This window comes from Manacus candei, unplaced genomic scaffold (assembly GCF_025592945.1).
Source record: "Manacus candei isolate 608988 ecotype Guabito, Panama unplaced genomic scaffold, ASM2559294v1 h1tg000071l, whole genome shotgun sequence".
In the NCBI taxonomy this organism is placed as follows: Eukaryota; Metazoa; Chordata; class Aves; order Passeriformes; family Pipridae; genus Manacus; species Manacus candei.
This window is the reverse complement of record NW_026138119.1, coordinates 5,643,206-5,659,618: the sequence shown is the minus strand read 5'-3', so window position 1 is coordinate 5,659,618 and position 16,413 is coordinate 5,643,206. Positions and strand designations below refer to the sequence as shown.

The following is a 16,413-nucleotide window of genomic DNA, read 5'->3' as shown; positions in this document are numbered from 1 at the left end:
ATCTTTGCAATACTTGATACAGTAGAAATTCCTTAGTGATTCCATGGATTTTCTTAACTAAATGGTGCTGTGCAGGAAAAGATTTGAGCTCTGCCTTATTATCCTACACTTGTATGAAGTCTCCTGCCACTAGTTTTCTGAAATGGAATATTTTCTTTGGAATATGTGGCTTTGCAAGCAGATGCTTACTATTCCTCCCCTGTACTCCAGGGGGCTGGATAGAGATAAGACAATAAAAAGGAAGGTGACAGAATGCTGTGGTTCACTGTTCTTGCTGTCCCCACACAAACATCCTCCCAATGAGGGCAGTTATGTAACTTCTGCAGTGTCTGAGGAGATTTAAGCCTTTTTGTAGCACTTATCTGTTTATTGTGTTTCAGTTTATTCAACGAACGGTTCCAAACTTTACATGACATGGATCCCTTTACCCAAACAGGATTTTAACACAGCTAACCAGCAAAGCATGCAACACTACCAGGCTGTATCAGAAATTGCACTCAGACCCCAAGAGTTATCCGAATGTTTTCAGTCTATGAATTCCTTAAATTATTTGTTCCAAAACGGTAGCTTTTCTGGAGCTTTAGTTTCTTGTACCTTGCTTGCCTTTAAGACAATCTCTTGATAAAACAATCAGAAACAGGGAGAACAGTTTTAAGTCAACACTGAAAAAATTTAAAGGGTATGAACCAGAAGGACATCACATTTTAGAACTTGTACAATAAGAAAAGACTTTTTAAAGGAAAAACCTTGTAATGATTTTAGCAGTGTCCTTTCAAGCACTCCAAAAATCAGCTTCATTCATCAGAATTTCAGCTCTGTGTATCAGTAAGGATGCATTAAGTGGGTTATGAATCTTGTATCTTTTTCAGTGGGACAGTCTGCTCCTTGCAGCTGTACTCTGCTGAAGCTAGTGGGATATCCAGATTTAGATCCAGGATAGATCAATCCCATCTTCTGAGGTACAGTCACAGCAGCACATGCTTATCCTTAATCTTTAATAGGCACTTTCCTTGGAGAGCCTTCCCCCTTTGAGACAGAAGTGAAAAGGGCCAGTCTCAAATACTTCAGTGGCACTACTTGTGCTTGAAGGCATTGCAGACATGGAAAAATAACTCATCCCCTGGCAACAGAGGCTGATTCAGTATGGGGGCAGGATTACTTTGGCAAAAGAGTATTTTTACCACGTGAAAGGCTCCATAAAACCAGATGTAATTCTGGTAAGGTTTGATCTTTTCTGTAGTTATTTACACAGTCACTTAGAGTTTGATAATACTGAGTTATCCTCTTGCAGTTTTCTGTCTGATTGATACAGAGGAGTTGACAGAGCAGAGAGGTGTGTGCTTGCAGGTTTGTAGTGCTCCTATTCGTGTCTTGAGGCTGTCTCACTCCATTCAGGATTCTTCTAAAAGATCAACTAAACCCATGTAGATGATGTAAAAGTGACAGTTTATACAATCACTGGCTGTGCAGGTGAGTTTCAGTTAAATTTTCTTCTTTAAGGTTTAAGTTTAAGATAGAAGCTTTGAAAAAACATCCTTTCAGGAAAAAAATGCCAAAGCATTTAGTGCAAATTTCTTCATTTTTGTTCACCAAGGCACTTTGATCATGTCCCTTGCAATTATTTCCCTGTTAAAAAAACAGGCCCTCACACTCCTAATGCTTCTTGTCTATGATGATGTCCCAGCAGACATATCTTGAAGGGTGTGCAATTTAAATACAGAATTCCTGTTGCAGACACAGCACTAGAATTCCTTATTACCATAGAGTTTTACTAAATGAAAGTGTAGTCAGGAACTTGGATTCTGGCAGGATTGGTTGGAGGTAGTTCCTATGCTACCATTGTATGTTAATGTTTATATATCATCTTTTACTGTCTCAAGTTTGTCAGCCGAACACGAAAACATGATCATGAGATCATTCTCTTACAGAATAAAGCTGACACAAATTGGAGTAATATTTCAGTAAGAAATAACTCCCAAGAGTGGCAGGAAAGGTGCTGATACTGCAGGAACAGTGGCTGCCACAGTGCACAAACATCTACAGTGTCCACGTGTTCCCAGCTTTTCAAGGTTTTCTGCCTTGTTAAAAGCCGAGTGGTGTGAAAGAAGGGTGATTCTGCAGCTGTTTTTCCTCTGGCCCTTAACAGATTTTAACTCTGTGGGCCAGAAATGGAAGAATGTTTGGAGTTCCTGATCAGAAATGTCCTTATTTGTCCACAGCTCAGGCATAACAGTCTGCACAAAAAGGCTGTTTCTGAAAGCAAGGTATAAACATGTGAGTCCTGAAGGAGATGAGGCACGTGGCCTTATGGCTGGTAGGCAGAGTCAGCATCTTTTTCCTTTCCTCAGTTCCAAAGAAAGGTACAAAGCTTAGCAAGTGTCCTGCTGAATGCATGGACAATCTCTTCTCATCTCTGCAGATGTGAAGCCAAAGCTGGCAAAACCTATGTGAGAGGAGTTTCATAGAAGCTTTGTGGGGGAAAAAGCTTTAGGCTGAGCTGGAAGATCAATGGCAGGACCACAGCAGCAAGCTTAACAAACAGCCCAGAGCAACAACAACAAAACCACCAATAAAAACCACCTTAGTTTGCAGCGAGTCATGTTCTGTTGTTAATAAGGTCAGTGCAACAGAAGGGAGATCCCAGTGTCCTAAAATGAAGGGAAGGGAATGTTCCTGTAAAGCAGATACTGGTTGGAGTGCCTGGGATTAGTAGTGCAGTGCACTCTAACAAGGCTGGATCTGCTCTGGCTTAACTTCTTTCTCCCCTTGCCAAAGTTCAGTGGTGAAGTTTTGCTGGAGCAGCAGAAAAACCTTCAGTCAAGTTTGAAAGACGCTCTTCGGAAGACTTAGTAGTTGCATCACACAATAAACATTCCCTGCTTTTCCTGGAGAACTACCTTCCTCACCAAATGGATTTAGATACTGGTAAGGACTGTGCTTTCTGTATTCCTTTATAGTAAGTTTTGTAAAAATCATATTTGAGTCCTCTTTGAGGACAGGAAGGTGCACTTTGCATTGACGGGAGAGGACCAGTCAGCTCTACTTTGGCTTGAGACTGTTTCCTTTCACTACAGAGTCTGCTATCTGCGGGTGACTGTTGTGTAACCTCTTGATGAAAGCAAATGATAGAAGCCTTCCTAGGTTCCAGGGGCAGCTGTTCTCTCAATTATTGTCTGAGGAATTGGGAACTTCAGCGCATGAGGCATAGCCCCTTTAACTAGGGGGGGTTTGCATCATGTTTGCCTCTTACAGTTTGGATTTGGGAGCAGCCTGGAGCAAGATCCTCATGTCTAGCAGTGCCTTCTCGAGATAATGTGCCATGCGGGCGGCGTTTGTGTCGGCACAGCTGTTGAAGGCTGAAATTGCAAAGTTGATGTGTTCTTCCATGGGGTTGTAACAGATTCCATAGCCATCTGGAACCACGGGACCAAAACACATCACGCAGTCTGTCTTTGCTGGGACCTGTGGAGACAATGTGATTAAAACCTTCTGACCAGTCAGAGAGAAGGGAAACCATCAAATGCAAACAGCTCTGTCAGCAGGAAACTCATCTCATTAAGGTGCTCTAGAAGGGCCTCTGGTCAGCCCCACCTCCCACCACACTCATGCTGGATCCTACAGTTTAGCAGCAATGTGTCTTCCTCTGCATTTCCCAAGGAGTGCTTCTCCCCAGGATAAACTTGTAGTAAGTCACAAGTAAGAATCAGAGCACAGCAGATAAGATGAAGCTGTCTTGGCAGCTGGCTTCATTGATCTCACTTGCATTTAGGCACCAAACACTTCTGGTGATCCTGGCTTTGGTTAGGTTAGTTTCTACAAGGCTGTGAGGGACTGTGGCAGCTGTAAGGTCAGATCTGCACCTTTATGGGATTGGCAGCTGGCTTAAAAATTCCTGACCTCAAATGAAGATTACTGTATAATAGAAAGGAACGAAAGAAACATGGAGAAGAAAAGCATGAAAAGAAGCAGAGAAAGCACTTTTGTCCTACCTGGCTGGTTGAGAGATTGAAGTGCATTGCAACAGCATAGGCTGTGTCCATGAACAGCTCTGGCATGCTCACGAGATCCTCAATAGCCTGGAGCTTCAGGCCGAGGAGGTGCCGGTCTATGGCATTGCCCCGTATGGCCTGGAAGGAAGGAAGGGCAGATGAAAGCCAGTCCAGCAGGCCAGTGAGCAAAACTACCCATTTTTTTGGGACAAAGAAAAGAACACTTCTAAAAATCTCTACATGTTGGAAGTTAGAAGGAAACTAGATCTTGCCTTTAGGACCAATAGTCATTCTTAATTGTATGGACTGTGAAATTAAACACACCAGTGGAACCAACCTTACAGTTCTTGCCCATGGATTCCCTCTGGCTTAAGGGGTCCTTGTGCAACTTTGGCATTTATGAGCAGCAATGATGGTAAGAACTGAAGCTATTGTAATATGTGATCCTCTCCTTTATGTCAGTCACAAGGGACACTTAACCCACTAGCTAGAGAGAAAGGATTCACTCTGTGGCCTCAGAGCACTGTCAGATCAGAGTTAGACCTTTGCAACAGCCATATTGCTGTGTCAGTGAAAGCTCTTAAGGTCTTCTCTTTCCCCAGAACCATCATTTGCTGGGTAAAACCCCAAGTCTGGCTGCACAGAGGACACTCACCATGTCTGTGTATTCCCTGTGGGCCTTTGTGGCTCTCCTCAGCAGGTCTGCTTTCTCCTGGTCCTGAGAACACACAGATGTAATTTTTTTTCAAGAATGGAAAACCTCATTTTGGCTGTTCCTCTAGGATGGAGGGCATTTCTGTCTTGGGTGTCTGTACAAAACTAACTTTTATATTTACTAGATTTAGTTTTTACATTGTTTTGTTTTGCTGTGTTTGTTCATTCTGAATGGAGTTCATCCATCAGTAGCAGAACTTAGTCTGAGTAGCCAAACAGACTTTTAGAAGGGACTTTTTGGCGGGATTAGAAACATCCATGTGTTGTTTCCCAGGCTTTCAGCACATGTGGAAGAAAAGCCAAATGAAACCCACGGTTTTATATTTGTAAATACGTATCTCAAGCCACGTTTTGGCTCAGTTTCGTAACGGGTGCAGTTCCGCTCAGCTGAAACCAGCTGACACAGGGTTAGCCGAGTAAGCAGCTTTTATTTTTAGGAGCGGAGTCCTCTCACTCCAAGTTCCTCACCGATTTGTCAGGGCTGTCCATGGACTGCACAAACTTGAGGGAGTCCACGGAGGTGGAGCGGATGGTGTCGGTGCGGCCCAGGCGGAACATCCTCAGCGACGCGCTCTCGTACGTGGCACAGGCGTGGCCGTACATCCTGCATGAGGAGGGGACAGTCACAGCACTGAGCCTGCCCTGGGGGAAAGGCCCTGCAGAGGCTTCTCTGTGCCACCTTTATCAAGCTCGTGTGTTTGAGGAGGTTGAGGAATTCCCTGCTGGTGCTCTTACCTGTAGTACGCCAGCTGCAAGGCCAGCTGGATAAAAGCATCAGGGCTTATCTTCTCTGACTTGGGGAAGCCTTTCCCAAAGTGATGAAAGACCATGACTTTGATATCCAGGTCTTCGACCATTCTGCAAGGAAAGAAAAAGTGTTTCTTTGCCTGTTGCTTGTTCTTGTAACACAGAGGAGTGGATTTGCTTTCACAAGGCTCAGAGGGAACGGGCCATGTGGATCTGACCTATGCAGGGACAGAGAGCACCACTACACACAGATTTCTTTGGCCAGCACCACAGAGGTAAGATTTTTTTGGCCACTGCTGAAAATCTTCACCAGCTCAGATGGGCTTGTGTGTGTTTATGCTGCAGTATTCCCAGTTGGATCCAGTAAAGTCTTGCTCATTCTTAGCAAATGGGATGGATCAGTAATTACCCCTTTCCAGCACCTTTGACTTTATTCCTGGCAGGTGGCTTTAGTACTTTTCAGCTCAATTCAGTGCTGTTGACCCCAGAAGTCCCTGGGAATGCTCCCTGGCTGCAGCAGGGAAAGCCTCATTTAAACCACTGACATGCTCCAAAGGGGGACATGAATTACTTCCCCAGTCACTCACTGACCTCTCCACTGCTTCATACTCACATGTTGAGGTTTTGCTTTGCATTCTCTATGTCATTCTTGATTTCTGGGGTGATGTTAAACCGCAGCTTTTTGGGCATTGGCAGAGGAACCGTTGGTGATCTGGCCTTCTCGGGTTTCTTCCTGCACAGAGAAATGGTTCTGTTTGATCAGACCTTTGACATAAGGCTCAGCTTGAACACCAGAGCCTGGATAGAAATGCACAGGAGATTCTCCCTAACACCTTGTGACACTGGTTACATTCTGAAAAATTCCTCACAATGCCAGTATGGTGTTTTACAAAGGGTGTGAATGAAATGTCTTCTGTGCCTTCTGCCCAAAAGAAGAAACAAACACTTCTCCCTGGCTCAAGTTAGTAAAATTCCCCAAGAGTGGAAGCAGTACTACCAGAGTAGCTTGGCCACTCAGTTCTCCTCATGGATACAAGAACTGCAATACCTAATTAGCATCCCACCACCCTTCCTCCAGAACAGATTCCTGGGGATTGAGCTGTGAAGAGGCATGTTCCTGGGGAGCAGGTGGTTTAGAAACTGTTCCCAACAGTGAGGAAGAGCAGGGGAGGCAGGACTCACGTGAACTCCACGACATGATCCAGAAGAGCAACGATGGGAGGACCTTCAGAGGGAGCATGTTCATACACGAGACCACAGGAGCCATCTTCAGCAATGATGAACTGGGAGAGAAGCAGCACAACTGGAATTAGCTGCAAGTTCTAAATTTTATCCCATCAGTGAAGAGTTCCAAATAGGAACAAAACAGCTGAAAACATTATGAACAGTTCAGCAAGTACAAGAAGAATCTTCTAAAGCACCATTGCTACAATCCACAAGCCAGGATATACCAACTAATGAAGGAAAAGCTCCAATAGCAGCTGCTGTTGAAGGCTCTTGACAAGACTGAATGGAGAAAAGATCAGAGGGATGCTGTGGGATGGCAGCTTATGTTTGAGAAAACAAAACAAAACGCCATTGGGCAGCTCCTGGCAGAACCAGGAAAAGTGACAAGCCTGGAGGAGATCCAAGGAACAGACCTCCCATCGTTTGGGCTGCCTCTGAGCAGACAAGGAATTGTTCACCGCAGGCAGAAAATTGATTTATAAGGAACACAAAGACCTGCTGCACTGAGTAAGCGTGGGCAGAGGCAGTAGAAGAAACAAATCCCTGAGGCAGCAGAGTGCTGGTGACTGCAAGGGGAACCACAGGATCTCGCACTGTCAGCCACCACTCCTCGTCTGCCTTATTTTTCCACCCTCTTGACAGGAGGAAAACTCGCCTGCACAAGGGATTTCTCGGACCTTTGTAGCCTCAGGAGAAAAAAATCTGCAGACCCAGACCTGCAGCACCTTTGGAGCAGCAGCACTTACCTGCAGGGTCTTGTCGAACCAGCGGTTGCCGCTGTTCCAGCGGCTGCCGCCGCCGTGCAGCATCTGCGCGGCCACGCGGCTGTTGTAGATGTCCTCGGACACCCGGGGCATGGGGGCATCGAGGCACACGGTGCAGATGCTCTTCTCAATGGCACGCACAGACTCCTTGTTGGTCTTGTCTGGGAGAGAAAGGAACCGCCAGTAAGGAAGGGGAGTTGAAAACCTTGTTGAAAGAGCAGGTTTGGAGGACCCGGTGTGGGAATCCAGTGGGGGTGTACACAGCTATTACAGGTCTGAACATGCTGCATTCACCCTCCTTTTTTCACATCGTTTACATGTGCAAGGCAACAAACTCTGGGATTTCAGGTCTAACAAACCGAGCTTCTGACCTTGCATTGATTGCTCTTTGAGGTGAAAACCTCATGTCACCTGTCCAGAACAAGCTTCCAAATTTCTGAGCAGAGCACAGTGGTGAGGTTGGCAGCTCAAGGATCTGCAGTGTTTGTTAGCACTTGTGTGTTAGGGGATCTACAGACCTTTCAGGAGGTTGTTGTAGGCTTTTGCCCAGCTGTTTCGGTGGTTGGTGGTGAGGATCCCAATAGGTTCTTTGTTTGTTTGGAGGGAGGTGTTCCATATCTTCTCCAGCTGGATGAAGAGCTGCTCGGCAGTCAGGGGAGATCCATCACTGTTGTAAACATCCAGCTCAAAGAACTGAATGGTGAGAAGAGTGGACAAGGACAGAGGGAATGAGAGAAGCTTGTTATTGTCCAGACCCAAAAACCAGGCAACAGCTACTTTGAGAAGGTAAGACCTGACCTAAGAACTTGGCTTTAAGCAGAACTTTGAAGGATACTCAGAATTGAGAAACCCAAGTCCAGCTTCCCTTGCAGGGCATAAATACAGTCCTGGTTTTAAGAAGCTCAGAAACCATGGTAATGAGAGCCAAAACACATGAGGAATTCCTGTTTCTGAGACCAAGCTGTGGTGGGAGGGTTTGTTATCCAATTTCCACTTGCAGTTTCCAATTCCAGGCATAATCTCTAGGCTTTGAGAGATAGGAATTTCAGGAACAAGAAACAGAGGAAGAGAGCATTTTTTTGCCTCGCACTCTGTTGCTCACACATGGTAATTCCAGCTCTTGGCCTTGCTGGCCAAAGAGGATAAAGTGAGCAGGAATGACTCCCAGGTGAGGCAAACCCTGTGGGCAGAGACTTTCTCTTGTTCCCTTTCTGGATCACAACTAGCTGAAAGGGGCACTTTGAAAGCTCAGGAGCTGCCATACCTGGAAGTTGTGAACCACTGTGATGTGCCTGGACTGCTTGTTGCCTTTGGCATAGTTGACAATGGAGTCCCGCTTGGGCCCGGGAATGCGGCAGGAGGAGAGGATCTGGTAGTACTGGTTCATGCAGAGGGGCTTCCCACCCATGTACTCCACTGGAAGGGTCTCACTGGAGACACAGCAAGGTAAGGAGGGAGGGAGAGAGAAAACAGATCAGTGTGAGCAGGGTGTGCTCCCCACAGGGCACAGGCTCAGCTCTGCTGCTGCTGTCACTCCAGCAAGACCTAAAGGTGCTGGTGGGATAAAAAAAGGGGCTGTGCTTCCCCATTCCTACCAGCTTTCCTAGTAGGGGCTACAAAAAATGTCTGTTTGCTGGCCTTCCATTGGGGAAGGAAAAAGCACCATCCTCTCTGTGACACCAGAGAAATCTCTGGACCTACTCCATGGCTGTAGTTTTGAGTGACGAGTGTCTGATGTGCTGATATGACATGAACTAGGCTGGGGTCAATCACTCACTTTAGCAGTCACAGCTAGCCCTGAACCTTGTTTGACTGTTGGTGCTGGTAAATGTATTTTTGGACCATAAATATGGCATGTTCAGCAGAGATTTGCTGGTGACTAAAAGAAAAAGGGTAAGGGAGGCACAAATTTCTCTAGAGCTCATCCCGTCTGGCTGGGAGATGAGAAACACCAGGAACCCAAAATGAGAGAAACAGATTCCTGCTGCCTGAGCTGTACCTTGTCCTGTGAGCAAACAGAAGCACGAAGCTCCACAGGACTGGCAGTCGGGCTCGCTCCCTGCAAGCACGTTCGTGTGCCAATGAAAGCATTAAGGTAAACAAAGAACATGAAGAAAGAAAAGTAAGCTTGCTTTCTTTCCAGCAGTAGTGACTGTGGCAGTGAGCAGTGCTGGGGATTACAATATCTCTTTTCAAATATGCGCTGTCTTCTCTTGCCTTTCTATTTGGAAGGGAGATTTATGGACGAGGCTCAGCCTCTCTATGACAGGAAGGAACGTGTGAGCATTCAGGAGGGTCAATAACTCACTTGTCAATCATGGACTTGAAATCCAGGATGCCCTCGATCAGCTTGGCAGCAAACCTGGAAAAATATCAAATGTAACAGTCTGAGATTCAAGCACAGACCATCTGGGGCTGAGGGATGAGCAGAGGAGGATTAGCAGAGCTGCTCTCTGCTCCTTAGAAAGCTCAGCCTTTCTGCCAAGCCCCTGTTGTGCCTATCTGGTTCACTGACACAACCACTCTGGGCTGTGATTTGAGATACCTGGGTAGTCCTCCCACGTGGCACTTTTTTTACGTATCTTACTGTATAAAGGAATGCTGGACAACTTACAAGAAAGCAGGATTCAGTCCAGATGACCCTCTAACAGCAGCGTTTGTTACTGATCTGTGAGGATTTTATCACATCCGAGTTCTGAATCTCAGCATTAAAACAGCACCAAGAGAAGGGGATTTCTGCCCTTTCCTGGCCAGGGGCCACCTTGGAGTGTCAAGCCAAATCACAGAAGTTTCTCCCTGCATCCAAGACTCATCACTGCTGACTAAATTCCTACCCAGTGAACATCCTGCTGCTCATGCAACCCTGAAGAACCTTCCTCTGGCACTGAGGGCTCTGAAACAAAGGCAGAGGTGCTGCATGTGGACACTGAGGTGTTGTGTTTACCAGGATCACGTGAACACTGCCAGTGCCAGCAGGGCTGTGACAAGATTAGCCTTCTCTGACCTGGGAGCTCCCACCCATCCATGGGGGAAAGGAGGTAGGGGGTCACTGGGACAAGAGGTTGTGGTCAGGTGGTGCCAGCATTTGGCATTTGCAGGCTGTGTCCTCTCAGATGGCTCAGCCCACCCAGCCCTAGGAATGACCAAAGGACACAACTCCAAGAACTTAAGGGCTGTTAAATGAGACATCCTGAGAAATAGTTTACAATGAAAATTTCACAGCCTAATTGTAAAACCTGAGGGAAACACCAGTGAGAGAGCCTATGTTCTTTTTCTGAGATTGAACAGCCTGGGAGCAGAGTTTGGGCTCGAGGAGAAGTTGGTTGACTCATTTTCAGACAGCAGTGTTACCAGATTAAGGAGTGGAGAACCACCACTTTCTAAATTTGCCTTTTGGTTTCTGAAGCTTTAGTCTGAAGTTGCACTTTGTACAACTTCTTTGTACAGCCACAAACTACCCAAACACACATTTAGATTGTAGTTTTACAGGGAAGCCCAGATTCTTATGCAGCTTCTCAATTCTACTAGTTGGGGCACTGGCAGGTCTCCAGATCTTATGTGCTATTTGGACAGCTTAAGAAGGAATAACATGACAGAGCTTTCAAAGATGTTTGTGTACTCTTGCACTGTCGTAAGGTTTATCCTCTGCACTTCTGCTCAGGTGTATCATGGGGGTGGGAGGGAGGATTTGTTCCTCACTGATCCCCTGGCTGTTACTTTTGATCTCCAGGGCAGTGCTGACTGATAACTGTGGCAAAGGTAACTGTGTAAAGGTCAGTGCTAAAGTTTGGAAAGGTGAATTCAACACACTCATAGCAGTGGTTAAAAATTAAAGGGAGGCCACAAGGAAGAGAGGGCATGGCAAGGTCTGATTGCAAGGAAAGGCTTGGAGTGGAGAGGCTGGTCACTATGAAGTTTCCCAAACCATAAATCACAAGTGAAACAACACAATAGGGCTCCCTCATCCCTATAAACCAGAAAACTCCAGAGGCATTCCTGGATAATCTCCCTTACATGCCTGGGCTACTTTTTATGGCTCCTTTAAATGCACACACAATCTTAGTGGTTCAGATACATCCTCACAATGCCTCCAGCCAGTGATTTGACCATCTTGCAATGAAGATCTGTGCTAGAGCAAAGACTTAAACGTAAGTGTTTAGTCCCTGTTTAATACCTGAACCACTGGACTCTTTTGTTTTCTCCTGTGATTAAATATTTAGCCTGGTGCAACCAGGAGTTTCCTTACAGCCTGGCAGCCTTGCCCTTGGAGTCCTCTTGCACAGCACAGACAGCTCAGACTTGGGGACCACATGATAATTACTTTCCCAATCAGCCTGAACACCCTCATCCTTGTCCAGCACAGAAAGTTTATCCCACCTAAGGGAAAGGAGAAAAGGACTTTACCTGAGCTGACCCTGTCGATCCAGAAAATCCTGCTTGGGTAAAACCACACCTGGGCTGGAGTGGACCACAACTGGCAGGCGATATTCCAGGTAAGCTGTCTTCAGCCACCAGTCTGAGAGCTGGGATGGAGAAAGGCAACGTGCAGGGATGAGCTGCTGTTTGACCTGAGCCTGGCTCACAGGTCTCAGCACCCTGCCCCACACTTTACAAACTGTTTGGGGTTTCTGCTTTGCAGGTGGGAAGGGGAGAGGGCGATTTGAGCAAGGCAGGAGGGGTTCTTAGTGCAGGGCTCTAGTAAAGGGTTTCCTTCAGTTTCTTGGGGCAGCTGCATGATGCTGACAGAGCCTTCAGCAGCCACAGGCAGGGCCAGCAACTCCCTGTCCTGCCATAAACCTCTCTGCTCACCCAAGTCGTGCTGAGGAGCTCAGGGAGGTCAACAACAAACTGGTCATAAAGGTGATGCCATTAAAACACAGGTGCCAGTGACCCAGCCAGGACATGGGAGAGGTGACCATCAGCCCTCCACCCTCCCTCCCCGGAGCTGGGGACAGTCCTGACCTACCCAGTTCTCTGTTTTCTTGGCTCTTCTCTCCAGGCCCTTCTGCAGCCTCTCCCCGACGCCTCCCGGCTTGCGGAACTCGGCCACCAGCTCCTGCGTGTGGTTCAGCTCCTCCTGGCTCACGATGGGCTGCAGGGTCAGCAGGTACCTGTCCAGGGTCTGCTGGAGTGGTGGCACGGGCAGGGGGGGCAGTGCTTCCTGGTGGAGCTGGATTCTGCCCAGGATCTTGCCTAGAGATGCTGTCGGCTTCAGCAGGCCACAGGGCCTGGCCTGCAAAGCACAGAGCAAGTGTCGAGACAAAGCTTCCCCCTGGTGTGCACGAGCCAGCAAATAACCTGGATCTGGGAATCTCCATCCCAGCCTCTCCACAGGCACACAGGTGTCCCAGCCTGGGAGCAGAGCATGGCTGTTTGCTGGAGAGGGTGCAGGGCACCCAGGAGAGCTGCAAAAGAGGAACTCCATCTCCCAAGACTCCGATTCTCAGCTCCTCTGAGAAAATGCTGCTGGGATAATCTCCCACACTGGGCACCTTCCAGCTGAGAGTCTCCATGTGTTTGACAAAGTCAAACCCTTCCATCCCACGGTAAGTGGGAAGAAACTTGTGAAAGAAATAATCATCTTATGTACTGTCAGAAACTTTCAGAGTTTCTTATAACAGCAGAAGGCAAAAAAGTTAAACAGAACCCTCGTGCCAAACCAAACTACCCTTTTGGCTCTGAGGAGGCAGAATTTAGCTAAGTTTGGAGCAGGATTAAAATGCCTCTTCTCTGACTACAGGAAATTGTGGGTGGTGCCAACAGGCTCCTGGGGTCCAAGTGGGTTGTGTTGGAGCAGAAGCCTCAGAAAGCACCAACCATTTCCCTGGTCAGAGAAATGAAACAGAGCAAACCCAAGTGCTAACTTGAAGATGTTTAAATTGTACTCTAAAGGTTTCCAGTTCCCTCTGCATCTCTCTCTCCATTGGATCTACTGAATCAGACACTCCTGCAGGACTCTGGACTTTGCATTCTCAGTGTACTGAGGATGCAAAGCCAGAGAGAACAATCTCTTTCATTTTCAAAACCATGAAAATAGCTGTCCCCACACCTCCTCCCAGCAGTTAAGCACAGAGAAGAAGAAAGAAAGATCTAAATCTGCAAGGTGACAAAGTCCCCAGGGAAAATGCCCTGTGCTCTTTGTGGGACCTGGCAAGAGCTGTGAGACCAAGGTTTGGAGAAGGAAGGAGAAAAACAAGAGAAGGAGGAATTACTGAGGCAGGAAAGAAGGGCAGGGCTGGGAAGGAACGAAGGGTGTTAATCATGGAAGTGTGGGCATACTGTACCTTCTCTGCTTGCTCCTGCTTCCTATCCATGGCTGGGAGGACAGAAAAGACCGTAAACCTCTCCCTCGGCCTGTCTGGGTCTCCTCTTCCACCTGACAATGTGTTGCCTGTGCAGGGCGTCACCTTATTAGCCAAGTGCCACATGACTGCTCCGATCAGAGAGCTCAGGGGCTGGCACAGCCCCGGGAAGGGACGGGAATAATCAAACCAGGGTTGCGACAACTGCCCCAGAGGTGCCTCTCTGTGTCTGCCTGGCAGACACTGCCTGGCAGTGCCGATCAATAACTGTGGGCAGAGTCTCTCTGATCAACAGCTCTCGGCTCCAGCCACGGCAGAAGTGACAGCTCCGGGAATGTTGTTCCCTCAGCCTCTGCATGGATGGTGAAACTACTGCAGCTGTTGTGAGAGGTGCCTGGACATGAGGAGAGACCCTGGTTTATGTCCTGGAAGGAGGTGGCACCGTGAGCTGGCACTGGAAGGGAAAAGCTGCAGGGAGCCCTTCTGTGGGGGGTGGGCAATTCTGTCCCTTTAGTCAGGCAAAGGTGGCCAGAGGGTGTCAGGTGAGGACAGTGACCCAGCCTCACTGGTGGTAGTGTAAGATTAGTTGGAGATGGGGGCAAATTCAGGTTGGGGCTAAAGGAAGTATCTTAACTGCCCTCACTCCCTATGCATGTGTGGGCATTATTGCAAGCTGAGACTTTGGGGAGTTCTGGCTTGTCAACCTTTAAAAAAAAATACCCCCAAACCCAAAACATATCTCCACAGCAGGGCAATGAGAGACTCATGCAGCCACAAGGACTATCAGCCCCTCCTTCCTGTCTGTCTAATGAACTGAGGGGCTGACAAGCACAGTCCGCAGAGCTCAGCTCAAGAATGATGATTGCAAACAAACACTTTCAGATTTTCCCCTGGGGTAACAATGAAAATCCCAAACCAAACTAACTGAAGCCACTGCATGTTAAAACGTGGAATGCATTTGCATCTTCCCTCTTTTATGTCCCCTGCTTGTTCAGTCTGGAGTTAAACTCCAAAGTGTTTGGTGGGAGGAGGAACAGCCTTCGGAGCTGAGCCGAGGAGGCAGCTGCCAGCAAACAGAACAGCCCACCTCCCCCCACAAGCACTAGGAAAAGGAACACCAGTGGAGCAGGATGTGCAGACAGGGCCAGCCCGTGGGCTGGCATCGCTCCCCAGCCACGTCCAAGCACGACAGATGACCTTTGCCAGAGCCTGCAAAGCTGGTGGGAAAGGAAATCCCCCTGCAGCCAGGGGCTGGGGGGCAGGAGGAATTTCACAGCAGTGTCTGATTCTCAGCATGGCCACAGTATTTGAGTGTCAGATGTCAGAGGTTTGTCTTTGTCTTTTATTTTTAAATAAGAAGCTGGAGACTCCCTCAAGCTCAGAGACAACCAGCCCTGCCTGGGCCCTCTAACTCCGGGAGTGGATCCATCCAGAGCAGCTCTCCTGCTGCTCTGCCTCCTCCTCCCGGGACCTGACAGGGTTTGCAATAAGCAGTTCCCAAGCCCAGCCCCTCCGTGCTGTCCAGCCCCAGTGGGACACCTCAGCACAGAAAAGACAAGGAGCTACTAGATGGGGTCCAGCAGGGGCCACAAATACGATTAAGGGACTTGAGCATCTCTTTTATGAGGAGAGGTTGGGGGAGCTGGGCCTGTTTAGTCGGGAGAAGGGAAGGCTGAGAGGGGATCTCACTAATCATCCTCATGCAAGGGAATGGTGCCAGACTTTTTTCCATGGTGCCCAGCAACAGGACGAGGAGAAATGGCCATAAACTAAAACATAAGGAGTTTCACACCAACGTGAGGAAGAACTTCTTTCCAGAGAGCACTGGAACAGGTGCCCAGGGAGGGCGTGGAGTCTCCCTCTCCAGTGACATTCCAAACCCACCTGGACCCGTTCGGGTGTCACCTGCTCCAGGTGACCCTGCCTGGGGATCTCCAGAGGTCCCTTCCAACTCTGACTACCCCGTGATTCCGTGATTTCCATCCCGGACAGCCCAACCGCTCACGCTGCCGCCGGGCACGGGGAGGAACCGACCGGCCCGGGGGGACTGACCCGGGCAGCGCCCCTGCCCCGCGCCGGGGGGGCTGCGGGAGCTGGGACCGACCCTCCCACCCTGCTCACACCGCGGGACACCCGCCCTACGGCCCTGATCGGGGACTCACCCGCGCCTGTGCCCCGGGCTGGGGCCAGCCCCAACAGCGGCACTGCCCGGAGCCACCGCCTGCCCTGGGAAAGGCCCCGCACGGACCCGGCTGCCACCTCCCGCCCCGGCTGTAACCCAAGCCGCCCCTCCCGTGCCGCCCTTACCGCAGCCCTGGCCACCAAGGCGAGCATGGCCTCGCGCCCCAGGCCCCCGGCCCGCCGCAAGGACACCGCGGCCGCCCCCGGCACCGCCGCCCCGCTCCGCCGCCGCCGCGGGGCGGGGCCGCCCCAACGCCATCTTGGAGCGGGGCGAAGCCCGCGCCGCCATCTTGGAGAAGGGCAGGGTGATGCTGCGAGAGGGGGGAGCGCCGCGGACGGTGTCGCGGCCCCTCTCTAAGCTGCCTCCTCCCCGCGCTGGTGAGGAGGATCCTCCTGCTCGCCTCCGCGCGCCCCTGTTCCCCCGCTGTGTGGGCAGAGAGGGCCGTGCCCCGCACAAACATGGCGGCGCGGGCACGACGGTGGCCGGGA

General features: G+C 49.2%; 2 protein-coding genes across 2 annotated transcripts in view; both read right to left on the bottom strand.

The window, feature by feature from the left end:
* SH3GLB2 (SH3 domain containing GRB2 like, endophilin B2) overlaps positions 1-16,413 on the bottom strand; it is a 118,652-nt gene that overhangs the window by 61,831 nt on the left and 40,408 nt on the right. The window lies entirely within an intron of this gene.
* On the bottom strand, positions 347-16,213 carry CRAT (carnitine O-acetyltransferase). The gene is given in 16 exon segments (XM_051807724.1): positions 347-3,462; positions 3,990-4,127; positions 4,645-4,707; positions 5,172-5,307; positions 5,439-5,561; positions 6,064-6,183; positions 6,633-6,733; positions 7,424-7,602; positions 7,960-8,134; positions 8,706-8,871; positions 9,750-9,803; positions 11,846-11,964; positions 12,408-12,674; positions 16,051-16,083; positions 16,086-16,159; positions 16,162-16,213. Coding segments are annotated over 16 exon segments (2,016 nt in total). The 3' UTR covers positions 347-3,246.